The sequence below is a fragment of the Toxorhynchites rutilus genome, chromosome 2 (genome assembly GCF_029784135.1).
Source record: "Toxorhynchites rutilus septentrionalis strain SRP chromosome 2, ASM2978413v1, whole genome shotgun sequence".
Lineage (NCBI taxonomy): Eukaryota > Metazoa > Arthropoda > Insecta > Diptera > Culicidae > Toxorhynchites > Toxorhynchites rutilus.
Window position 1 is genome coordinate 179,325,431 of NC_073745.1, and position 27,826 is coordinate 179,353,256.

The 27,826-nt window shown below is 40.1% G+C and overlaps 1 protein-coding gene and 1 long non-coding RNA gene across 6 annotated transcripts in view; both read right to left on the reverse strand.

The window, feature by feature from the left end:
* LOC129769997 (putative 1-phosphatidylinositol 3-phosphate 5-kinase) overlaps window positions 1–27,826 on the reverse strand; it is a 145,748-nt gene that overhangs the window by 76,253 nt on the left and 41,669 nt on the right. The window contains exons 9-12 of one of the 5 annotated variants that reach the window (XM_055772562.1): window positions 21,723–21,883; window positions 21,499–21,660; window positions 21,304–21,442; window positions 21,034–21,238 (exon numbers count right to left, since the gene is read on the reverse strand). The exons of the other annotated variants lie outside the window; for them this stretch is intronic. Coding sequence (XP_055628537.1) covers window positions 21,181–21,238; window positions 21,304–21,442; window positions 21,499–21,660; window positions 21,723–21,883 — 520 coding nt within the window. The 3' untranslated portion in view covers window positions 21,034–21,180. Of the gene's footprint in view, window positions 1–21,033; window positions 21,239–21,303; window positions 21,443–21,498; window positions 21,661–21,722; window positions 21,884–27,826 lie in introns of those variants that run through there. 5 annotated transcript variants of the gene reach the window in all.
* On the reverse strand, window positions 16,185–17,312 carry LOC129770012 (uncharacterized). Its single transcript, XR_008742010.1, has 3 exons — window positions 17,125–17,312; window positions 16,949–17,061; window positions 16,185–16,881 (listed from the first exon to the last, which is right to left on the reverse strand). It is a non-coding gene; the product is annotated as an uncharacterized LOC129770012 (long non-coding RNA).

Here is a 27,826-nt window from a genome sequence, read left to right on the forward strand (position 1 = left end):
CCCTATATCTTCCGGTTAGACGTAGTCCTACGTCAAAAAATTATTCGTCAAAGTAACAAATTCAGTTCCTTCCCTGATCTCATCGGAGAAGGACGTGTTTTTCTTTCGCTGCAGAGTGGAAAGAAAGTATCAAGTTTTTTTCTATTACTCTTTTACTACCTATTTTTTTTAAAATTGTGTTTTACAGAAATACATACTCGCCAGCACTCAGGATCTAAACAGGGCACCCATCGACTACCCGGACTAACATCGTCACCGGCTTGCAGTCAGCTACCCAGCTTGTTGAAGTTATTCTTCGAAAACAGGTAGGCTAAGTTCTGCTTATTGCTACCCTTTCTTTTGCTTTTCCTTCCTGTTGTTATCGTCCTCATTAACAAGAAATTAATTTCTTGCTTTCACAATGGAAGTGGATGTTACTAAACACCACAGTCCCCCTTCCCCTCCCATTCCTTATAATGAATCAACTATCCCGGAGCCGGGAAACCCCAATCCACCATCAAAAACAGCTCCTCGGATTAAGTCCTATCTTGAAGATTTCGATGGACAACCATATATTAGGCTGTCAAAAAAGTCCTGCGGTATTTTTTTTTAATTTTCATTTGTTCATAAAATTAGTTACAATCATCTGTTTTAAGTCAAATATGCGCCGTTTTGTTCGATGACTTGTTCCCAACGAGATGCCAACTTCATAACACCCCTGTTATAGAAGCTCGCTTCCTTATTGGCAAAAAACTCGGATAGCCAATTTTCACAGGCCTCTTTTGTGGCTAACTTCTGACTACCTAGCTCGTTCGCCATGGACAAAAACAGGTGGTAGTCACTTGGTGCAAGGTCCGGACTATATGGCGGATGCAAAAGAACCTCCCATCCGAGCTCCCGGAGCTTCTGGCGCGTCACCAAAGAAGTGTGTGGCCTGGCGTTGTCCTGATGGAAGACAATGCGGCCTCTGTTTATCAAAGATGGCCTCTTCTTCATGATTGCTACCTTCAAGCGGTCCAGTTGTTGGCAGTACAGGTCCGTATTGAGCGTTTGGCCTTTCGGAAGCAGCTCATAATAGATTATTCCTTGACAATCCCACCAAACACACAGCAGGACCTTCCTGGCCGTTAATGAGGGCTTGGCCACCGTCTGAGCCGCTTCAGCGGGCTTCGACCACGACCGTTTGCGCTTCACATTGTCGTAAGTGACCCACTTTTCATCGCCAGTCACCATCCGCTTCAGAAACGGGTCGATTTTGTTGCGATTCAGCAGCGATTCACATGCGTCGATACGGTCAAAGATGTTTTTTTGCTTCAACGTGTGTGGCACCCATACATCGAGCTTCTTTGTGGATCCAAGCTTCTTCAAATGGTTAATAACGGTTTGATGACTTATCCCTAGCTCTTGGCCGATGCTACGGCTGCTACTATGCCGGTCTCTCTCGGCTAATTCAGCGATTTTGTCGCAATTTTCGACGACAGGCCATCCGGAGCGTGGCGCATCTTCGACGACCTCTACACCAGAACGAAACCGTTGAAACAATCTTTGTGCGGTGGAAATGGAAACTGTATCGGGTCCATAAACTGCACAAATTTTATTGGCAGCTTGAGATGCATTTTTGCCTTTGTCATAGTAGTACTGTAAAATATGTCGGATTTTCTCTTTATTTTGCTCCATATTTGCGATACTATAACTCACGAACGATTTAACCAAACAAAATACTGTCAAGGACTATATTATAGCGCGCAAAAATATCTTTCCAACAAACTATAGTATGACTCGATACAATGAATACAACTAGAACTACGCGCTTTCAACGACACCTCGCGGAAATACCGCAGGACTTTTTTGACAGCAATATTATATTCCTTCAAAAGACGTTGACATTGATGGTGTCATCACCGACCCTAGTCTAACGTTTGATGAAATATTACACAAAGGAAAATGTCGATTCAAGAATGCCAATATTGATCATCTGAAGATACTTGCTTGCAAGAAATTGCATTCGGTATCTCATTCCGAAAAATGGAAAGAGTACTTCGAATCAGGTTCGTTTCGAGTAACCTTTCCCGGAAAAGCTCTTCCACAATTTGTGGAAATTGAAAAGGTTTTGCTTCCGGTGCGCCTTTACGTACCTAAAGTGATGAGTTGTATGAAATGCAAGCAATTGGGGCATACAGACTCCCACTGCAGCAACAAGATACGTTGTGCAAAATGTGGGGGGATGCATGAGGATAAATCATGCTCTGAAGATGCCGATAACTGCATTTTTTGCAAAGGAGAAGTTCACGATCTTTCTGCGTGTCCAGCGTTTAAATCGCGGGAGGCAAAAGTTAAGAACTCTCTCAAACAACAATCCAAGACAACCTATGCTGAAATGCTCAAAAGGGCTGTGGCAAAAGAGACCCCTAATCCTGGAGCACAAGAGAACCCTTATGGAATTCTGCCAACCGATGATTGTGAAAATTTTACTTCCATTGAAGAAGCATTCATGTCAATACCGGGAGGCTCAAGAAAAAGAAAAATTTCTGCTCTACTTACTCCTCCGACTCCTCGTAAGAAGCAAGAAAATGTTAAATGAAAATGTCCTCTGGAAGTGATAAAACTCCAAAACAAACACCTCCAAAGCAAACACCTCCTGGTTTAACTTTCGCGAGAACACAAAAAGACGTGGACACTCCGTCCGGGTCTTCCAAAGCTGGGTTATTTTCCCTTCCAAGTATTGCGAGTCACATTCTAGATGCTTTCAACATTCCCGAGCCCCTCAAAAGTATTATCGTTAGTTTGGTTCCTGCATTGTTTGCATTCTTGACAGAAAAATGGCCCCTCCTTGCAACAATTTTCTCACTCGATGCCTAATTGTTCTATAAGCGATATAGATACAATTAAAGTTATTCAATGGAACTGCAGAAGTATTAAACCCAACATCGAATCGTTAAAATTTTTAGTCAACAATATAAATTCTGACGTATTTGCTCTTTGTGAAACATGGCTTACCCCTGATGAGGACTTGAATTTTCATGATTTTAACATTATCCGTTTAGACCAAAGAGACTCACACGGTGGCGTTCTTTTGGGGATCAAAAAATGCCATTCCTTCTATAAAATCCCATTACCATCGCTTCTAGGAATCGAGGTAGTTGCTTGTCAAACCACAATAAGGGGAAAAAACCTATGCATTGCTTCTGTATATATTCCTCCCAGAGTTGGAATTTCACGCAACCAACTCGATGGAATTATCGAGATTTTACCTGAACCCAAGTTAATCTTGGGTGATTTCAATTCACATGGTGTGGCCTGGGGGGCACTCTATGATGATAACCGTTCCTCAATCATCTACGATCTATGCGATAATTTCAATTTATCAATTTTGAACACTGGCGAAGCTACAAGAGTACCCAAACCCCCTGCAAGAGAAAGTACACTAGACTTGTCACTCTGTTCGTCTACTTTATCGTTAGATTGTATGTGGGAAGTAATCCAAGATCCTCACGGTAGTGATCACTTACCAATCCTTGTTTCTATTGCCAATGAGATGTGTCCACAGAAATTGGTCGAAGTTGTTCATTGCTAGTTTGATTTACCACACTGCCATTCAAGCTCAAACGAAACGTTTCCCTGGTGCAAAACTTCGCCGACGCCCTGGTGCTCCTTGGTGGGACAAAGAGTGCTCGGATGCTTATTTCAATAAATCCTCTGCTTTCAAAATTTTTCGCAAAAATGGCTCAATGGAAAATTTTGATAAGTATGAACTTTTGGAGACCAAATTCAAAAATCTTATTGGAGCGAAAAAACGCAGTTACTGGCGACGATATGTCAATGGTTTGTCAAGGGAAACATCTATGAGTACCCTGTGGAACACAGCCAGGTGTTTGCGAAACAAAAACTATACAAACGAAAACAAAGAGTATTCCGACCGATGTATTCTTGATTTTTCCAAAAAAGTATGTCCAGATTTTGTCCCTGCAGAAGACATATCTCGTAATACATCATCCTCCAATAGTAATAACGAGACATTGTTTTCTATGACTGAATTCTCACTTGCACTTCTTTCGTGCAATAATTCAGCTCCTGGTTCCGATGGAATCAAATTTAATCTTTTGAAGAACCTTCCAAACGTTGCTAAGAAACGTTTATTGAGGTTATTTAATAAGTTTATTGATCAAAATATTGTTCCTATCGAGTGGAGACAAGTGAGAGTAATAGCCATTCAAAAACCGAATAAGCCAGCTTCCCACCATAACTCATACAGACCAATAGCCATGCTATCTTGCATCCGCAAGTTATTGGAAAAAATGATACTCCGACGTTTAGACGAATGGGTTGAAGAGAATAACTTTTTATCAGATACGCAGTTCGGTTTCCGCAAGGGCAAAGGGAAAAATGATTGTTGAGTAACGCGAACTTGCTTCCGAAATTCAGACGACCTTTGGTAATAAAAAACATATGGCTTCTGTTTTCTTAGACATTAAAGGGGCGTTTAACTCAATATATATAAGAATTTTATCCGATAAACTTCACAACCATGGATTTTCACCAATTTTAAACAACTTTTTGTTTAATCTGTTATCCGAAAAGCACATGCACTTTTCTCATGGAAATTGTGCCGTTTCTAGGACTAGCTACATAGGTCTCCCTCAAGGTTCTTGCTTAAGTCCTCTTCTGTATAATTTCTATGTTAATGATACAGATGATCATCTTGCAGATGGATGTACTTAGAGGCAACTGGTAGATGATAGTGTTGTATCCATATCAGGTACTAGAGCTATTGATTTGCAAAGATCGCTGCAAATTTCCTTAAATAAAATATCTACATGGGCTGTGAAGCTAGGTATTGAATTCTCAACTGAGAAAACAGAAATGGTTGTATTTTCTAGGAAGCACCAACTTCCCGAACTTCTGCTTCAATTGTTCAACAAAACCATCGTTCAATCCACAAGCTTCAAATATCTTGGAGTTTGGTTTGATGCTAAATGTACATGCATTGAATTTTCTTGTTGATAAAAGTATTCGCATCACTTTCATTTGGATTCTTTCCCATTGCTCTATTCCTGGTAATGAGAAAGCGGATACACTCGCAAAGATGGGTAGTATGCAAGGCACAGTTTTTGAAAGACAAATAGCGTATCGGGAATTCTTCTCCATTTCCCGACAGCAGTCACTCACCACTTGGCAAAACCAATGGAACAGAGATGAGCTTGGGAGATGGCTATACTCTATTATCCCCAAAGTTTCAACGAAGGCCTGGTTTAAAGGGTTAAATCTTGACAGAAATTTTATTAGAACTATGTCCAGATTGATGTCCAATCATTCCGCGCTAAATGCGCATCTCTTCCGCATAGGTCTTGCTACTAACAATTTATGCAATTGTGGTCATGGATATCATGACATCGAGCACATTGTTTGGTCATGTAATGAATTTTGCAATGAAATAATTAAACTGGTTGCCGATTTAGAGGCTCAAGGAGTACACTCACGCATGCCAGTTCACAATATCTTAGCTACTCGCGACCCTAATTTTATGTTCCCCATATATGTCTTCCTAAGAAGCGCTAATGTTATTATTTAGGTCGCATCTCCTACTCCCACTGTCCATTCTCCCTTCCTTTCCTGTTTCATAAGCAGAACTTAGTACCCGTTGAGATAAGATCGTTACAAGAGCTATTAACATAACAAGGAGACACTCACTACCAAAGGATACCGTTGCTACATCAACTGGCGATGTAGTTGTTACAACCCACCACAGGCACTGTTCCAGACAAGGATAATACCGACGTGGCAACGAAGGAATAAATTATATATTTTTATATTGCACTGTAGTTGCTTTGTAGTTTTAGCTAATTAGACTTAAGTTAATAATTATGTGGTTATAATATATTCAAATAGTTTTAAAATGTATTGCTTGATGGTGGCTCTTTATCCACTTGAGCCTAAATTAAATCAATAAAGGAAAAAAAATAACAAATTATTCTTGTGCAGAATTTATTCATGTTTTCAAAACAGCCTTTCAATTTGCAGTGCGATGGTTGTTTATTGAATCATTAAAGACGAAGTGGTAATTTTTCACTCAAACTGGAATATCTCTGTGTGGGAAGGTCCTACAGGAACGTTCTTGAAACCAAATTTAAGCTAGTTGATTAGGTTAACTGGATTTGCTATTGAGTTGATTAGCAAACAATTGTGTTAGTCTAGAATATTCTTGAAAAAACACAGAAAAATCGATTTTTCATTTCTTCTCGATATTGTTGCCTACTACGCGTACACACACTAAGATAAAAACATGTGCGTAAAATATTCTAATACCTGAAAGTTGTAGCTTTGAAATGATGCGCATCCTATCGATATGCATTGATTTTTCACGAAGTTACAACATGACAAAAATCACTTTAAATTTTCGACTTCGCACTCTGTTCCTCTAATTTTGTTGTCTAATTTTGTATACAATATAGAATATTTCATCGAAATATGAAGACACACAAAGATCAATTGCAATATCAAATGCAACCTATTCTAATCAACCTAAAAATTTTCGAATCCTACTTTACTGCAACAATAAAACTAAGAATATATGTGAAAGATGTCAAAAGTATTTTTGCGGGAGATGTATACCTAAAAAACGAATACATAATTTTATTACCAGATGAAATAATTTGTTTCCATTGTTAATATATATTAACAACTTATCATCTAACTGTAAATAATATAAAAAATATAGAAAATTTTTCAAATGAATTTCTTTACACATTAGTTATTCTTTCGCAATGAAGTCATTTTGACTACTGATGGGCAATCTAGACATATACAAAGTTTCAGTATTTCTAGTGTTTATAATAAATAGAATCGTGGCAGAGTTCCGACGTTCTTTCAAGTTTTTCATATTGATTAGCATGCAACGTGCCTCATATGGAGGGAGATGATATGAAGACCAGCCTAGTCTTTATATCATCATACCTGTTTTTGAACAGGTTCAATTCTGTCTTCGCCTGAAGTTATGCAGGGGGACCATACAATACTACAGTATTAGAGAATTGATCTGACGTATGTAATATAAAATGTTTTTATTGTGTACTGATCGTGGAAATGGTAGCTAAAGCGTTTGATGAAGCTCAACATATTATTTGCTCTATGGATGATTGTATTATAATGTTCAACGAAGGTTAGTTTAGAATCTAAGACCACGCCTAAGTCTCTTACTCGTTGACATCTATTGATGGGTTGATTTCCCAGCTTAACACCATTGGTCAATGATGTTCTTCTTCTTGTAAAAGTCAACAAAGTGCATTTCCTAACATTGAGCTGTGATAAACTCTTAGTGCACCAATTATAAAGGATGTCAACTTCATTTTTGAATGTTTGAGAGTCTTCTTCATTCTTTATTTTCATATACAGCTTCATATGATCTACGTAGATCTTAACACTGTCAAGAAAAACAGAACGTCATTAACAAATAAAATTTGTTCATTTAATTGTTAATGTGGCCTCAAATGAGATCCTTGAAGAACTCCGGATGTAACAAATATTGGTTTTTTTTAAATTTCCCCATTAAATCTCACCATTTGCGTGCGGTCAGTCAAATATGATGCTAGCCATTTCAATAGCATGACTTCTATCCTTATTTTTTGAAGTTTACGAAGGAGTAAGGGCGATTACACATTATCCGGTTTCAGCCGGACCGGTTTCAAAAAGCGCCGCTGGGTTTTGACGGATAACCGGATAACAATGTGAAAGAGTCATCGCACTACACAAAACCGTACATCATTCACATACACATACATGCATTTATTTATATAGTGGAATGACAGGTAAACATTGCAAATATTTCAGCTACATGCAGCTGATTGCATATGGGAAATCCTGAAACCACAACTGCTGCGGCAACCACGAGCCTTCCCAAATTTGTGTCCATTGGAGAGTACATTCGGCCGGGGTGTGGTACGCCAGGCCTCGCGTACACTACTTGCACATCAGAGCGGTGTTCTTATGTTAAATAAACATGAAAAACCTACTGGACAAAAAACATGGCTGTAATAAACAGTATTTCAAAAAAACTAACTTTAGTCCAGTTGCGGTGTACTTATCCACACGCTAAGTTCTTTTATTTCCAAACATACACAACTAGCATGATTTATTTCACACGCTCTGTTGCCACATATTTTTTCAACAGTCTCAGAAACACGGTTAGAAAAAAGTGTACAATTTGATGAACCAATAATTATATCATTTCGTAACAAGGGGGGGGGGGGGTACTTAATTATATGTGATATGTGTTCAGTTCCTGTGATTATCCTTAGAATTTACCTACGAGAGAGTATATGCTTATTCATCCATTCTAGACTGTCTATTTTATTCCACCATTGCAGTAATTATTCTTACGATTAAAATTACATAGTAATTTTCCTTCAAACACTATCTCACTATCTCTTCGTCCAGAAACGCGCTCAGCATACATATGTCGCAATTCCTGGTGCACGTACTCCTGGAGCAAGGACAGCTTCTCGAACGCATTTCGCTTCAACGCACAGCTGTTAATAAGCGGATCCTGGGCGATGAATGACGAATCAGAAATGCCAACAACTGGGTGATTTCGCTCTATCTGAACCGATACTTTTGTGTCGGACAGGGGAACATCTTGATCGCCGAGCACAGATCGGACAGTTTTGGTTTGAGTTCCTCGAGTCGAGTTGCGGACACCTCATCGTCGATTGTGTTCCGGGTCAGGACGAACTGTGTGGAATACCGTATAAGAATTAGAAGAGAGAACTATTTTGGTGTGTTTAATTGAACAAAAACTGACCTTCACATTCAGCTCGATGAAGTCGCTCAAAATTTTGCCCTTGATGAACCAGTTGGAAATTTATTTCACATCCTTGATCTCGATCAATACTGATTTCGAATAAGGGAAGTTTTTTTTTTTTTTTTTTTATTAATCCGTTTATTTTTACAGGCTCAGTTACATAAGTTTAATGGAGCCAAACTCTTAACTATATTTCAACTAGCATATATCAACATGTTGTTTCCTTAATTCTATGGTTAATGAAATAGGAAACCGATTACTCGCGGTCGACTCGAGTTTAGAAGGGTGACACATTTTCATTAGGAAAAGGATGGGATGTAAGGAGATGTGTGTTTACACTCGCACTCACATTCACATTCACATTCTCATTCACACTGACACTTCACACTCAATTCTTAAAACTATTCTTACATCTAATATGTATTTACAATTTAACTTATTCTAATGTTAGTAGGAAGGGAACCGATAGCTCGCGAAGGACGAAAAGGAGGGGAAAAGGATGTATAAACAATCACACTCGAAGATCGATAGCTTTAAGGAAAACATATATTTGGGACATGTAATCAAGGTCTAACCGAGCCAACACATCTCTCACCGGCACATTGGACTGCTTTCCTCCAGCCCGAAGGGAGTTTTCTAAATTCGATCTGGCGACAAGATACAACTCGCACGACCAAACAATGTGTTCGATATCGTGGTAACCATGGCCACAACCGCAGAGATTGCTGTCGGCAAGATTAAAACGAAAAAGCAGCGCGTCTAACGAACAGTGATTGGACATGAGTCGGGAGAAGGTGCGAATAAAGTCCCGACTCAATTCCAGACTTTTGAACCACGGATTGAGGCTAACCTTAGGGATAATTGAGTGGAGCCACCGGCCCAATTCATCTTCGTTCCATTTGCGTTGCCAGTTAACGATGGTATTTTTACGAACTAAAGAATAAAATTCATTGAAGGCGATTTGACGCTGATAAATTTCGCCTTCAATTGCACCTACCTTTGCTAATGAGTCAGCCCTCTCATTACCCGGAATTGAGCAATGTGAAGGGACCCAGACAAAGGTAATGACATAACAGCGTCTGGATAAAGCACTCAAAATTTCTCGTATTTTCTCAAGGAAGTACGGCGAGTGCTTTTCCGGCCTCACTGAACGGATAGCTTCGACAGAGCTAAGACTATCCGTTACAATGTGATAGTGTTCAACAGGTCGTGAGGCGACGCTGTCCAGCGCCCAGTGTATTGCTGCCAATTCAGCAATATACACTGAGCAAGGATACTGAAGACTGTGTGAGGTGCTAAAAAATTTGTTGAACACTCCAAATCCTGTGGACTCATTCATAGAGGACCCATCAGTAAAGTACATATTATCACAATTGACACGCCCATACTTTGCTTCGAAAATCGTAGGAACGTTCCCCGATCGATGATAATCTGGAATTCCATGGATATCCTGCATCATGGACAGATCAAAATGCACAGAGGAATTGATGTAGTCAGGAAAACAAACACGGTTGGGAATATACGAAGAAGGATCAACATGCATGGAGACGAATTCATGATATGAGCTCATGAATCCAGAATGAAAATTTAGCTCGATCAGCTGCTCAAAATTTCCGATCACCAATGGGTTCATAACCTTACACCGAATGAAGAACCGAAGAGATAATAAATTGAAGCGATCTTTTAGTGGGAGTACGCCTGCCAAAACCTCGAGACTCATGGTATGCGTTGAGGGCATACATCCCAACGCAATACGGAGACAAAGATACTGAATTCGCTCGAGTTTAATGAGGTGTGTTTTGGCAGCTGATTGAAAACAGAAACTGCCATACTCCATCACTGAGAGAATAGTTGTTCGATACAACATTAGAAGATCTTCGGGATGGGCTCCCCACCAGGTGCCGGTAATTGTACGGAGAAAGTTTATTCTTTGTTGGCATTTTTTACTCAGATACCTAATATGGGCCCCCCAAGTACATTTGGAGTCGAACCAGACCCCAAGATACTTGAAAGACATAGCATGAGTGATCGGTTTACCCAAAAGTTGAAGCTTTGGTTTTGCTGGTCTATGCTTCCTAGAAAAAACCACCATCTCTGTTTTCTCCGTGGAGAATTCGATCCCTAGCCCAATGGCCCAGGTTGAAAAATTGTTCAAAGTATCTTGTAAGGGTCCTTGCAGTTCGGATTCGTTTGATCCTACGACAGACACCACTCCATCATCTGCAAGTTGTCTTAGGTTGCAATTTTGTGTAAGGCAATTGTCGATGTCGCTTACATAGAAGTTGTACAAAAGGGGGCTTAAACATGAGCCCTGGGGGAGTCCCATGTAGGAGACCCGACTTACTGTCGAATCCCCGTGAGAAAAATTCAAATGTTTCTCACAAAGCAAGTTATATAACATATTATTCAATAGAGGCGGCAGACCCCGAGAGTGTAATTTGTCTGACAGGACCTCTATTGAAACAGAATCAAAGGCCCCCTTTATGTCCAAGAATACTGAAGCCATTTGTTTTTTTTCGGCCTAAGCCAATTGAATTTCTGAAGAAAGCAACGCAAGACAATCATTCGTCCCCTTGCCCCTGCGGAACCCATATTGTGTATCTGAGAGTAGGCCATTCGTTTCAACCCATCGATCAAGGCGAAACAAGATCATTTTCTCCAACAATTTCCGTATACAAGACAGCATTGCTATTGGACGGTACGAATTGAAGTCGGACGCGGGTTTTCCGGGTTTTTGAATAGCTATAACTCGTACTTGTCTCCAATCATCTGGAACAATATTATGCTCCAGAAACCGATTGAATAAGTTCAACAAGCGATGTTTCGCCACATCAGGGAGATTTTTCAGCAAGTTGAACTTAATTCTATCCGATCCCGGAGCAGAATTGTTACATGAAAGGAGAGCAAGAGAGAATTCTACCATCGAAAACTCGGAATCAAGATCGCACCTATCTTGTGGTATATCTCGAACAAATTTTTGCACAGGAGCTGAATCAGGACAAACCTTTCGTGCAAAATTAAAGATCCATCGATGTGAATATTCCTCGCTTTCATTGGATGAAGAGCGATTTCTCATGTTTCGAGCCACTTTCCATAATTTTTTCATTGACGTTTCTCGTGACAAACCTCCCACGAAATTTCGCCAATAAGCACGTTTTTTCCCTTTGATCAAATTTTTGAACTGATTCTCAAGGGCTAAATACGTTTGAAAGTTTTCAGGAGTACCACGTTTCCGAAAAGCTTTAAATGCATTCGATTTTTCTACATAAAGCTTGGAACATTGGCTATCCCACCATAGATTTGGAGGCCTTCGGAAAATGGTGGAACCTGGATTGGGTTTCGTTTGAGCGCGAACTGCGCTGTCATAGATCAAACGAGAAAGGAAGTTATACTCCTCCAATGGAGGTAAACCATCTCTGGAATTGATGGCTAGAGTAATCGCGTCCGCATATTTTTCCAGTCAATGTGTCTTGTGAGGTCATATGCCATGTTTATAGATTCAGAAGAATTCGACCCAATGGTGATGGAAATTTTGATTGGCAAGTGATCACTACCGTTGGGGTCCTGGATTACATCCCACTTGCAATCTAACGATAGTGAATTCGAGCAAAGCGAGAGGTCAAGAGCACTTGGGTTAGCAGGAGGTTTAGGTACACGTGTTGTTTCCCCAGTGTTCAAAACGGTCATATTGAAGCTGTTACAAAGGTCATATATCAACAATGAACGATTGTCGTCGTACTGTTCCCCCCAGGCAGTTCCATGAGAGTTGAAGTCTCCCAAGATCAATCGTGGCTCAGGAAGGAGTGAGCACATGTCAACAAGTTGCTTGCGGCTAACCGCAGCTCTCGGAGGCCAATACAAGCTGACAATACAGAGGTCTTTGCCTCTGATGTTTGCATGACAAGCAACAGCTTCGATCCCACCAATAGGTGGAAGATCAATTCGGAAAAATGAGTGGCACTTATTGATCCCTAATAGCACCCCTCCGTATCTGTCATCGCGGTCCAAGCGTATAATATTAAAATCGTGGAAAGAGAGATCATCTTGCGAAGAAAGCCAAGTTTCGGACAGAGCAAAAACATCACAATTGAACTTATGAATTAAAAATTTAAATGTATCCAATTTAGGGATAAGACTACGACAATTCCACTGTAAAACAGTGATATCTCCGACCTCTCTATTTAAATTAGACATCAAGAGAGATAATCATTGCAAGGAGGGGCCATGTTTGCATCAATTGTTGCAAAATTGTCTTTAATACTGGAAGCATTGAAATGACAATGGTTCTGATGGAGTCGGAAACGTTAAAACACTTGAAGATTTGATCCAAAAGGTCAGACAACTTTATAAATCCCGATTGGGAAGTTGAGCTGGACGGAAAAATAGGGACAGTTGGGGTTTTTGATGTCCCCTCGAGTGCTGGGTCGTTCGAAGGTGAACTATTCCCACGGAAGCCAGGAGGAACCTGATTTTGCTTGTCCGCTGCACTCGTTTTTTTAGGCAAGCTAACAGGGGATATCACCGGAGGGACTTGTGATTGAATTTTGGGAGTGGTCACATTTTTGCGCCGGGGATTCCCTTGGGAAATAAACGGTGTACCCCCGTGAGCTGTGTCCGCTTCCATTTCGTCAACTGGCAACGTGGAAAAGATATTGTGTGAGGAGATTGGATGTTGTTGTTGTTGGGCCTGTGGAGAAGCGCCCTTTAAAATTTCCGCAAAAATGCGTTTCGAGCGTTCCTTTAAAGAGCGCTTCTGTTTCTCCCAGCGACTCTTGTAATTTTCACAAGCTGAGAGCTCATGTGGGGTCCCCCCGCAATATGGACACTTATGCTCAGTCGCACTGCAGGATTTGCCCACATGTTGCTCTCCGCAAGTGGCACAGCGCTCCTTGTTGGCGCAGTAGTCTGCTGTGTGACCAACTGACTTGCATTTGTTGCAAGTCATGGGCTTTGGCACGAAGAGACGCAGCGGAAGCCTCAATTTGTCCACCATAACGTAGTCAGGGAGGGCGGAACCAGCAAAAGTTACTCGAAACGAGTCGGACGGCGTGAATTTTGTTTTTCCCTCTTCCTGGGACACTTTTCCTAATTGATGGCAGTCCAAAATTTTAACTTTCGTCAAAGGGAGCTTTTTAAATCTGCCATCTCCCTCTTTTATTAATGCGCTCGTCAGACCCGTTTCTGTGATCACCCCCGAAATTTCTACGTTATGGCAGGGCACATAGACGCGATATTCTAGTACGAACCTATTGTCGACAACAATCTCGTTAGCTTGCTTCCGATCAGCCACGACAACACGCAGTTTGTTCGGTCGAACCTTTCTAATTTCGACCACGGAGGAATAATTTTTTGTCAGATCTTTCATGATCTGAATGACGTTGAGCGATTTCCCGTTGGGTTTTGGCCGGAAGAAAACAACCCATGGGCCAGATCCAGATGCATCTTCTGGATAGACCTTGACACGCGGAGAGGGGACAACTGCGGGGGAGGACGAGGTCGATTGTTGAGCGGGAGCGGGAACAGTTGGGCTGGGAGGCAAGTTCGGGAGATAATCGGAAGCGGGAGCGGGAGATTGAGGGGGCGAAGTGGAAAAGTTTGCCAATTTTCTTGAAGGGGGCTTGTTGAGGTTGATTAACTCTTCCTCTGAAAAGACATCGTCTGAGGGGGGAACGCGTTTAAGCGACTTCCCAGTAGTTAGTGAGGAGGAAACATCAGATTCAATGTCCATATCAAGAGGATCGCACTCTGCCATTATGGCAGATATACAATTATACTTTTTCTTTTTTTTTTTAAATCCTTAACCTAATATATATATAAACTAAAATACTTGAAGCGCACGGTGCGGATGATTTGTAACGGTGCTCCAATCGAACCACGTGATGATCGCTTGGCACAACAGCAATGGTGTATCGCACCACAATACGATGACGAGGAACAGCACACGCAGTGGAGGACTTCTCCCTCCCGCTGGTTGTGATTACTTATCACTTCACTCTCGCAATAAAGAAAACACCGTTAGAGCGACACAATCACTTCAGCGAAACCGATAACGGTATTGTTCCAACACAATAACGGACACGAACAACTTTGCGTCCGGCGGCTTCGGACTGCGCGAGCTGACTGAATAAGGGAAGTTGTCTGTGAACAAAACAAAAACAGAGGTTAATTAAGAACTCGATCAATTTGTCGAAAGACACTACCCACCGTTAATAACACAATCCATGGCAATATACTCCATGATGCCCTCGTGCGCCTGTGACCATTGCTTCGCTTTGATCAGAAAGGTTCATCACTTAACTTGTTCCATAGCAGCGAAATAAAAATTTCCATAATTTTTAAAAAATCCATATCACTTGCGACTTCTGAATTGACTCCAAAACAAACGAACGTCAATACCACACATACAAATGCATGAGAGGAAAAATTGCCTGAATTGTACTAACACTAACAGACATCACAAACAACTGTCAATTCGCGTTGAGCTTCATGCTCCGCTTTTGGGAAATGATAGTGATAATGGATTTTCAGGTGCAGTAAACACATATATAAAATAAAAAATTATGAATGAAAATTAACTTTTTTATATATGTTATATGTTTTTTATGTAATAGAGTAGCACGTTTTTTGCAAGAGAGGAAATACCCCGGAACAATAATTATGTTTGATAGTGATTTTATATTACAGTATTGAGTTTTAGTGAAAATATCAAGAAAATTATACAGAAATGATTAAACAAGAATCAGTACCGCAGGTTTTAAGAAATGAAATAAATTTTCATTAAAAATTTAAACAACTCAAAACTGTCTTAAGGTTTAATAATCTTATAGAGAATGATTTGCTTTCCCAAACTGATGTCTCCACCAGACGTCGACACTATACTACTTTCATCGCGTATAATACTTGTCCGATCGCCGGACATGTAGTCGCAGTAGACGGCTGCATCACGGCGCCGTAAATAGGTTGGTACGGTCGAAATTTGCCATTTGGGTTTCAAACCGGTCCGGCAGAAACCGGATAATGTGTAATCGGCCTAAGGGCGATTACACATTATCCGGTTTCTGCCGGACCGGTTTCAAAAAGCGCCGCTGGGTTTGGACGGAAAACCGGACAACAATGTGAAAGAGACCTCGCGCTACACAAAACCGTACATATCTCACAAACACATATATGCATTTATTTATATGTGGATTTGACAGGTAAACATTGCTTCAAATATTCCGGTTACATGCAGCTGAGTGCAGACGGAAAACCTTAAACCCACAGCTGCTGCGGCAACCACGAGCGTTCTCATATGTATGTTCCTTGGAAATCACATAAGGCCGAATGTTGGAGTGTAGCACGCCATGAGCATGATCAAAGTGAGAAAAGGCCTCACGTACATTACACACATCCTGCATCATAACGGCGTTCTTACCGTACCTATCGTGAATACTTCCGCCCCACTTCAGAATACGTTTAAAAAACTAACTTTAGTCCAGCTGCGGTTTATTCATTCATACGCATAATTATTTCGTTTCCAAGCATACACGAATAGTATGATTTATTTCACACGCTCTGTTGCCACATAATTTTTCAACAGTCTCAGAAACACGGTTAGATAAAAGTGCAATTTGATGAACCAATAATAATAACATTCCGTTACAAGCCAGAGGCACTATTTATTTATATGTATAATGTGTTCACTTTCTGTGATTATTTTGGAATTTACCTACAAGAGAATGTATACACATCCATTCATTCTAGAGTTTTTTTTTTTATTTCATTAATACAGTAAACAAATTACGAATAAAATAACATAATTCGTTCAAACACTATTCCATTGCTGCTTCCGCTGATCCTCGTCGAAGAACGAGCTCAACATATGCCGCAATTCCTCGAGCACGTAATCCTGGGGCATGGGCAGCTTCTCGAGCCCAATTCGCATCACAGCTATCAATACGCGGATCCGGGGCAAAGAATGACCGAATCAGATAAGCTGGAATTTCGTTCTGACAGAACCGATGCTTTGGCGTCGGGTATTGGAACATTTAGACCACAGAGCACATATCTGACAGTTTTGGCTGGAGTGCCTTGGTCTCGTCGTCGATCGCGTCGCCGGTCAGGTCAAACTGGAATACCCAAAGAATATTAGACGAGAGAATTATTTTTAGTGTGTTCAAATTAACAAAAACTAACCTTCTCATTCAGCTCGATAAAGCCGCTCGAAATCCGCCCCTCCATGAACCGATTGAAGATTTGTTTGACATCCCCGAACTCGTTCAATAATTATTTCAGATAAGGGATGTTGCCTGTGAACAAAAAATAGAAGTCAATTAAATAACTCGATCTGCTTGTCAAAAGACACCACTCACCGTTAATAACACAGTCCGTGGCAATATGCTAAATGATGACATCGTGCACCTGTGACCATTGCTTCTCTTTGAGAAGAAACTTGCATCACAGAATTAGTTCCACAACACTGGTAGTTGTTGAAGAAGTGAAATAAAAATTTCAGCATCCATATCACTTGCAAATTATCAACTGGTTTCAAAATCAACAAACAAACGTCAATAGTGCACACATACTATTACGTTAGACGAAAAATTGCCTGAATTGTACTAATACTAACAGACATGACAAACAACTGTCAATTCGTTTTCATGGCATGGAGCTTCGTGCTCCGCTTTTGGGAAATGAAAGTGATAATGGATTTTCAGGTGCATTAAACACATATCTTAAAATAAAAACTATGAATGAAAATTAACTTCTTCTCATGAAATGTGTTCTTTATGTAATAAAGTAATACGTTCTTTTGCAAGTTGGGAAACCGCCTGAACAATAATTGTGTCTGATAATGATTGTATATTACAATGATGAGTTTTAGTTAAAATATCAAGAAAACTATACAAAAATGGTTAAGGAAGAATCAATACCACAGGTTCTGAGCAATCAAATAATATGAAGTAAAAGTTTTCATTAAAAATTTAAACAACTTAAAACTGTCTTGAGGTGTGATAATCTTATAGAGAATGATTTGCTTTCCCAAACCGATGTCTCCACCAGACGTCAACACTATTCTACGGTCATCGCGTATAATGCTTGTCCGGTCACCGGACATTGCAGTCGCTGTAGACGGCTGCATCACGGCGCCGTAAAAAGGTTGGTCCGATCGAAATTTGCCATTTGGGTTTCAAACCGGTCCGGCAGAAACCGGATAATGTGTAATCGGCCTAAGGGTATATCAACACGATCGAAAGCCTTACTAAAGTCAGTGTATAGAGCATCAACATGATTACCATTATCCATTGCATTCAAAGTGAATGTGACAAATTCCAGCAAATTTGTTGTTGTTGAGCGTCCTTTGAAAAAACCGTGTTGTTTATTTGTAATTCATGTCTTTAGTTGTTGAAAATGTTTTTGGTTTATTATGGCTTCAAAGAGTTTTGGAAAGCAAAAAATAATTGCTGCTCCACGATAATTTTTTTACATCGGATCTATTACCGGATTTGAATATTGGTACAAAAAAAGAGTTTTTCCATATTTTTGGGAACCTTTCTGATTCCAATGACTTATTGAAAAGCCATAAAAGTGGATGAGTTCATTCAGATGTAATTTTTTTTTATAATAACCGGCGAAATTCCGTCAGGACCTGGCCCTTTCGAGACATCAAGCTTATTTAATGAGTCAAAAATTTCAATGTGAGTTCATTTTCTGACTCCAACATCACATGGAAATTCTGGAAGAAATGCAACGAAGTTACGATCTCGGTCCTCCTCAGCTATTCCAATATAAACATCTTGAAAAAAAATTGCAAAAAGGATGCAAATTTTTACTAGGTCATTCCTCACGGTATCGTCAAGGTGCATGCGTGATAGAAAACCATTGCTTTTTAATTTTGTTTTTATGTAATTAAAGAAACTTTTCGGGTTGGACTCGGACATAAGACTGTGTTTTTAAGTTGTAATCTTCAAAGGCGTTTTTAACAGTTGAGTTCAGCTGTTCGCAAATGTTCAGATATTTTTCGAGATGAACGTCAGATTTGCATTTCTTATAAATTTTATGTGCCTTCTGTTTTTTTTATTTTTTTAAATTCTTTATGTTTTGATTAAACCAAATCGGATATTTTGTGTTTGTATTTCCCCTTTTTCGACTTGTTGGTATCTCCTCCTCTATAATTTCATTGATCATCGAGTTAAAAGTCGTCACTGCTACTTCAATGTTTTCCACACTTGTAAATAGATCCTGCCAATTGATATAGTTAAGCTTACACCTTATTGATTAGTAATTTGATTTAGTATAATCAGAGACTTCCTCGAATTAATAATCAAATGGTTTTTGGGTGTTATCTATAAATATAGAATATTCGATAGCTGTGTGGAAAGCTTCATTATTCCGAAGTGGAGTTAATGATTCAGTCACACAAAAATATTCGGTCATATTTGTCAACAAGAAATCCAAGAAGCATTTCTATCGATTATAGACATTGTTTATTTGATTCAACCCAAGACCGGTTATTTTATCAAAAATAAATTGCAAAGTCTTATTATCACCAACAACTAGAAGCAAGATAAATTCATTGTCAAAATCAGTGATAAAGTCCACATTTCATTGATTGGAATCTCCGTATATATGGATTCTTGATTCTGGTGCAAAAGAAAAGAAAATATTTGCAGCAACTTCAAGGAATTTCTCATAACAACTAATTTGAGCACGATCAGGGGGGAAGTTAACAGATTCAAATATATGTATCTCTCCCGCAATAAGTACTTTGACCCACACTTGGTCAAACTCGTCGAATTCTGTTGTTGGAATATGTTCTGAATTTATTAATGAATTAATAGCAATAAGGACGCCACCTCCCGATTTTTTATAGGATTTTTGAAGATTATGGTCATTTCTGAAGACATTAAAGCGATTTCCGAATACTTCCTCGCTTCTAACACTATCATTTCAACTAGTCTCTGTTGCCATAATCATCGAGAAAGAAGAAATCAGAATATTTATTTGGATTTCTTTCATTTTAAGTGAACTTTTCATAAGGTTGAAATTTTGGCAGTATATCAAATTTCAACTACATTTAGTTGTTGAGGCGAGGAAGTTGGCCCATTATCTACTAGTTGGTATGACGAATCATCCAAATTGTTAAAACTTACTACTTCTCCTTAGTGTGAAGCCAATTCATCATCTTCTAGGACGTCTGACTTCGTTAATGGAAACATCTCCTCCTGAGAAGATGTCATGTCTTGGCTTAGTTGTCATGTCTTGGCAAAAGTGTTGAAAGACAGAAAAAAAATCCGACAGATCAAATGTGATTATATAGTGATTTGTGAAATCCACACACTGCACCGCACACCGTTCATCGTTGCCTGAATCAATCTTGACGGCTTTCAGGGAAAGCCGTATTCGTCCATGATTCTCCAAAGCTGTCGTTGGTCGGTAGTATCATATGCGGCTTTGAAGTCGATGAAGATGTGGTGCGTAGGGACTTGATACTCGCGGCACTTTTGGAGGATCTATCACAGCCTAAAAATTTGGTCCGTCGTCAAGCAACTGGGCATGATTCCGGCCATCAAGGTGAGCAGTATCCTGTTCATCTATCCCCGGTAACGCAGCTTCAAGACGCTGCGAGTACGTTGCATGCATCGTGGTTCGGCTTCTACAGCCGTCGTAGGTGGTACTGTGGTGAGCGCTGATGATGTTATTCACGACTGATAGTTTTCGGCCGACTCAATACATGAATCTCATCCAAATGAGCAAGCATAGCTTTTCGCTTGACAATGAACCATTTCGGATCTTAATTGACGAAAAGAACAGGGAAAATTTTCTCTTCCCGTTTAGTGTTCATCGAAGCAACATCGTTACGGGCGAGCGTCGAGCGAGAATGAATTGTCATTCTCATTCTGCTCATTTTGTGGACGCGAGCGAATATTTCACTCGCTGTGGATTTGGCATTGCAATCAACAAATCGAGCCATACCAAAGCAGGCGTAATCACAATGTTTTTCACCACATTATGTAGGCAAAAATCAAGCTGGGCCATCATCACCAGCTCACAAGGAAAATGATCTACTGAAATGCTATGTGTGATTTAGTTTCGCAGTTCTTGTATTGTTCCCGCAAGAGGAAGAAATATTCGCTGCTTCTAGAACTGCTTCTACAAAGCCAATGGTTAATGTCTTACCCTTTCCAGGCTCACCGAAACTTCCTAATGAAGAGTGATTTATGAAAAGTCTGCATTTATGTATGATATTCGAAATGATAAACAAAGTAGGCTTGCATTGGTATAATCGTATTCTCGAACTTGCCACCCAGAATATAAACAATGTTTAATTTATTTTCGAGGAAATATGCAATATAACAGAGTTAAAAATTAAAAAAAATATTTTTGAATGAAGATATGGTTATAATAACCCAATATGTACAGCTGTTTTAAGAATACATGTCTTTCGACAAACCATCCCATCGATCTGGAACAGCTAGAAAGTATCTGAAATAGAACAAAGTATACTTTATTAATATAAAATTAATTATTCAATTAAATCCAATACATACCGATCCATTGCTTCGCTGAAGCGGATTCGATACATTTTAGGCGATACAACCGTGGGTAACTTTCCATGCCCTCCCATTATTCCAGATTGTTTAATAATAGATTCAACTCGTTTATCCAACGTGTACGTACGAATATAATCTAAAAATGAACGAATGATTTTCTTTGATACATCTTTTATGAAAATGTGAAAATACCTATTATTCCAACAACCAGTGATCGCTCCTGTTTATCCAATCCTACCAAAAGCGAATAGTCCATTACTCCGTTTCTCTCAAGAAAAGATGCATCCCTATCGATGGCTTTCTTCAAAATTGCACGACTGTGTGTTAAGATGTACAGAGGATTTGTCCATGACACTATGGTAATTAGATTCAATAAGCATCTGCCGATTGATTGTATAATCCAATGAACAACTTACTTTGTATTAAATTTTCATCGAGAAGAACAACCTCCCCCGATTGACGTGTCGGATCTACCATCCGATTGCGGAGAGATCCTTTCAAATCGAATTTTTCAGAGACGTTCTTATTACAGAATAGGTTCTCCATAACCAGTACCGTTTTTTCGTTCGACATATTACTGTATGAATATAACAAGTATATTAAGAGTTAAGTGCGATTCACATACAACATCCACGTCACGTCTACGTTCCGTCACGTCACGTTACGTCAGTTATTCTACCATGCATTTCTTATGGAAACATTCACATACACCGGCAACGTAACGACCCGTCAGCATTCGTTCAACGAAAACGACCGGCAGGATTTGTAGAAAAGAATAATTGACGGAGACGGACGGCTCGTTTGGTTTTTGTCTGGGCTTTGTGTCTCGGCTTTTGTTTTGATTTGGTTGTACAGTAATTTATATCTAATTCGACATTAAGCTAATTGAACAGATATGTGATGTAATACGTTTAATTGGAAATTTTTTCCTGTTATTGGACATTTTTGTAAACATTGAGTTCGGAGCCCAAATTATGGCCCCACATTGAAAGTCACCACCAGTTGCGAATGTCTAATTACTGGTCAAAATCGACTCCAATGCGACACTGAATGGTGCCTCAGCATATCGCATGATAAGTAACTTACTGTACTTTTTATGCCAACAACATATCTCTTAGCTCCAAATTTCGGAGTGAAAATCATTCGCGAATAGCTGAGAGAAATATTCTATTTATTATTATTCTTGAATAAGGGTCGGACTACGGGGTTTAAGTAGTTAAATAATTGAATTCAATGATTTTCATTGAATTTTTCAAAATTTAGAACTGATTCTAAGCATGCTGATTTGAAAAAGGGCATTGCAATTTAAAATTGTTGTAGGTGGCGACACCATGAATAACATTACATAAATAATTCGTTTGACATTTGACGTGACGGTGCTGGTGGAAGCATTGACTGCATGTGTGAATTGGTGGAGACGTTGACGGAACGTAGACGTTCTTCTCCGTAACGTTCTATGTGAATCGCACATTAATCAGCTGCAAGAATGAAGGCTGATTTAGACGATGCCAGTCAGCGCTCTAGTTGAAGTATCCAGTGAATAGAGAACAGACACTCTGTTCAAGTTAGAGGCCAATTACTTGTTCGATACTGGTACAAGTAACTTGGACAGAGTGACTGTTCTCTGTTCACTGGATACCTCAACTAGAGCGCTGACTGGCATCGTCTAAATCAGCCTTAAGGACGTCAAAGAAGATTAAAAATTGATCAGTTGGAAAAGGTCAGGCAATAGATCTTCGAGATCATGAGGTCACTTTGAATGGCAAATTAAGTCACGAATTCAAAATTTCGGGCAGCATGTGTACTGAGTGTACTGAGTGTACTGAGTAATATTTCGCGTGATACATTACATTGAGTTATGAATCGTCATCGGAGGTGAAAGGACGCGTTTGACTTATTTACATCAATCATGTTACATTGTAGGCAATTCATCGATATCGGAATGCCCTGCGTGCAAAACATGTTACTCGTTACTCGTACAAAAAAACGTACTTCGATGCTACAGAACATCCAGCAACCATAGCGAAACCTCTAGCACTGGAAGGAGATTTGCGCCTTTTCTTTATCGAAAAAAGTTTGGACGGAGTAATCATTGCTCTCCAAGTCAACGTAAGCCAACATTTTGAAACCCTCTGACATAACAATGCGCACCGAACGAGTATTTTCATGTAACAAATAAATCTGCATTTTATCAGCGACATAAAACCAACAATATAATTCGACTGTGTGCTACAATCAGGTCACTAAACGAACTACAAAAACAGGGGTTGGCATTGTACATTTCGAAACGAGTAACTCGTTTCGAGAAAATTTGAACTTAAATTGTTCTCGAATTCAGAATAAACATAGTCGTTTAGCTGCGATACTAAGCAGCTACACGTTGAAATTTATTTACAGCATTCTGTAAAAACATAAAGGTATAATAATAAAGATTGAATCTTACATCATCGGTCTTTTTTCTCCTTTCTAAGATTCTCTCCTTTATCGTTGAACCAGAAGGGTCAATTCCTGGAGGACAACTAGGACGCATTTTTTTATATTAGGCGAACGATAAATCAAGCGATCATGCTTCTAAACATACCTCAATTCAACCAAGTTTCCACTTACTTCGTGGCAAATCTTAGGTGGTTTGAATTTCATAGTTTCATTACAAATCCAAACTGGAACAATAAAGAGCGTCTTCTGAACGCAAACGAACTAGCTTTTCTAATGCTGAGTAGTGAAAAATTAAAAAAATCGCGTTACAATGGAAACACAGTAACTGTGGAAATGGACAATTCTAGTTTGGAATCGCCTACTCGCTCGCGAGGGTTCGAAATGTTGGTTCACTAACGCCGCGACGAGGGGTCTCGGCAACACAAATCGAATTGGTTTTAGTATTTTGTATCTTTTTCAAGTTGATGTTTTCAGTGTACTAGAATTAGGACAAAATTTGGCTCGTAGAGAAATGTAAAATTTTTGGGTTCGAAAACAGAGCTAAATCAAAGTGGTCGAAACGAACAAAAATCACTCGTTTCGAAATGCGCGATGTCACCCCAGACTTGCATCAACTGAACAAGAACCCTTCTGGCAACGCTGCGTAACGTCATATCGACTGTATGTTTAACAACTGTATCGACTGTATGTAAACTACTGTATCGGCTTTTTGTCAGTAGCGTACTAGCGGCATGTGGACCCAGGTGTTACCCCGACACCGGTCACTATGGCTTGAACAGAAGGTGATACGAAGGCGCGGGCCGCCATTGCTTTGTTGGACGAAGCCAACCAACATAACCTCATCATGTCAAAAACCACAACGAAAGCCACATGGAATGCACCCAAAACTCACCATCGACAGGCGAATCTCACCGGGAACTTATCGCTTTTGAAGGAAGTTTGCAACACGAATTACCGCGAAGGTGAGAATATGGAAGAGGTTTGGTATGGTATTGAGGAGCTCTATTCCCTGTTGGAGAAGTCAGGAGAAAAATTATCCGTGAGCTTGCAAGTGGGCATGATTTTGCGGAGCCTACCGAAGACATTCGATGCTCTCACAACCGCGCTGGACAGCCGATCAGATAAGGAGCAGATGATGAATCTTGTGCGAGCGTAACTCATCGATGAAAGCGAAAAACTGGGCCTGATCACGAACGCCATTTAACTGTGAAAACGAAATTAAACGTATATAACCTTGCATACAATTCATTTAGTCTTCACCGTGATTTGACGTTCGTGATCAGGCCCGATTACGATCTCGTCTTCGCCCTATTTACGTTGACGACATTATCTGCTACACGGAGGATGGTGAGGTGGTCGAAAAACTAAAACGAAACTTCACGATCAGCGTAAGGGGTAACCTGCGAATCTTCCTAGGAATACGTGATCGTATGACTAACAGATACTACTGGATTGATCAGCAGACCTCTTTAAAGCGAGTTCTAGAGTTCTAGAGATTCTGGGTAGAAGAGTCCAGAAGCCATCCGATGGGAATGTGAACGAGGCCAAGCGCATATTGCGTTACCTCAAAAACACATTCGATGTCGGTGTACATCAGGTTCTCCCGATCCTGGTTAACGAGGACAACCAGAGTTTTATTACATTGACTCGAGGAGACCGCATCACGGAAAAAACGCTGTAGAAATTTAATTTTTAGGAATTATATCTTCAGCTTTCGCTTATAATCAGATAAGAGTGTATAGATCACGTTGGCCATGCTTCACTGTCAATTTTTCGTAAATTTGGAAAAATGTCGTCGAACGAAAAAGAGCGTCGTGAATTAATCCTGTGCACTCATTTCGAGAATCCGGAGTTGTCACATCGGGACATCGGTAAGATGCTGGGAATCGTCCAATCCACGGTCAGCAGAGTACTAAAACGATACTTCGAGAACCTAACCATCGAGGTGAAGAACGGCAAAAATGGATGCTCCGTCAGTGAAAAAGATCACAAGCGCGTAGTTAAGCAGTTTAGACGTGATCCGAGAAGTTCGGTCCGGGATGTCGCCAATAAGCTGAATTTGTCAAGTTCATTCGTCCAGCGGACCAAGCAGCGGGAGGGCCTGCGTACATACAAGGTTCAGAAGGCTCCTAACCGCGACGAAAGGCAAAACATGGTGGGGAAGACGCGAGCCCGGAAGCTGTACACCGAAATGCTGACGAAGCCGCATTGCCTGGTAATGGACGACGAAACCTACGTCAAAGCGGACTTTCGTCAGCTGCCGGGCCTGTTGTTCTTCTCCGCAGAGGACAAATTCAGCGTTCCGGAGGAGATTCGCAAGCAGAAACTATCCAAGTTTGCCAAAAAGTACATGGTGTGGCAAGCGATCTGCTCTTGCGGAAAGCGGAGCGCCCCCTTCGTGATGACCGGCACGGTAAACGGGCAGGTTTACCTTAAGGAGTGCCTACAGAAGCACTTACTACCACTATTGAAGCAGCACGAGGGCCCGACCATCTTCTGGCCGGATCTCGCTTCGTGCCACTATTCAAAGGACGTGTTGGAGTGGTACGAAGCCAACGGGGTCACCTTCGTGCCAAAGGAAATGAACCCGCCCATCGCGCCGGAGCTTCGCCCAATAGAGAAATATTGGGCGATTATGAAGCAGGCCCTCCGGAAGAACCCAAAAGTTGTCAAATCGGAGGCGGACTTCAAGAGAAAATGGATTTCTGTTCAAAAAAAACTACAACCTGACGTTGTACAGAACCTTATGGACGGGGTAAAGAGGAAGGTGCGGGCATACGGGCTTGGGCTCGAAGTATGAATAAAAAGAAAATGCCAAAAGTTGTTTAATAGTTTTTATTTTACTGTCTAAAATTTTCAAAAGGATCGGTCTACTGGGCGAATTTCTACAGCGTTTTTCCGTTATGCAATTTGATGTGACACACCCTTTAGCGTTCACACGTATTTCTATTTTCCTCTACTGAGCCCTCATTTTGCACAGTTCCCTTATTACTAACACGTCTTATGCCCAGAAAGTGAACAAATAAGTCGTTGAGAGTAATTAAAACTCGGAACTCGAACGTCACTTCAAAATGTGCATACAGAAAAGTGCATTTTAGTTAGTTAGTTAGTGCATTTTTCCAAAAACACACATGTTCTGATGGAATGATTTGAAGTCGTATCATTACCAAAGATGCTTAGAAGTGTTTTGTAGAAAATAATATAAGCATTTAGCCGGAGGACTGCTTTCCTTCAAACATATAAGAACTCAAAAAGATCAAAAGATACTGGGCAATCAAGAAACAAAACCTGAGAAATAGAAAGGAAAAGCAAATATTGAGAAAAACATTCTTAAGATGTGGGGTCCACATGCCGCTAGTCTTCGATTGACCGAGAATACTATGCAAATCCTCATGGTTGGAATCAAAAGAAAAAATCGGACATTTGGATATAATTTGGCATTTTTTGTGACTAAGTTTTGCTGTGCACATACTTTATTCCCAAGAATGAGTGCGGACTCATAGACACATTTCGGCTCAAACTGGAGACAAATAAGCTATTTATATTCGCAGTAATGTCCACTGCTCTCCCCGACAAATCTTGCAGGGTGTCGAAGTTGATGGAGTGTATCTTCACGTTGACATTACATTGTAGATGAATCGCACTAAAAGCGAGAAGAGGTGAATTGTATTTTGCGATCTTCTATATATATGGGCTGCCACACAAATGAAACATAAATTTCTGCATTTCTCGAGAATCAATCAAGGAAATGAAACCAAATTAGGCATATGGAGATTTACAGATGCAATAAATGTTTCTATTGTGGTTAGACACTCTACACCCCTCTCTAAGGGGGAGCTGCCATACAAATGAAACACAAATTTCTGCATTACTCGAGAATTAATAAGGCAAATGAAACCAAATTTGGCGTGTGGAGGTTTTAGGGTGCAATAAATGATTCAATGGTGGTGAGATACTCCTCTCCCTTCTCTTAGAGGGGGCTGCCATACAAATGAAACACAAATTTCTGCATTACTCGAGAATTAATCAAGCAAATGAAAAGAAATTAGGCATATGGAGGTTTTAGGGTACAATAAATGTTTTA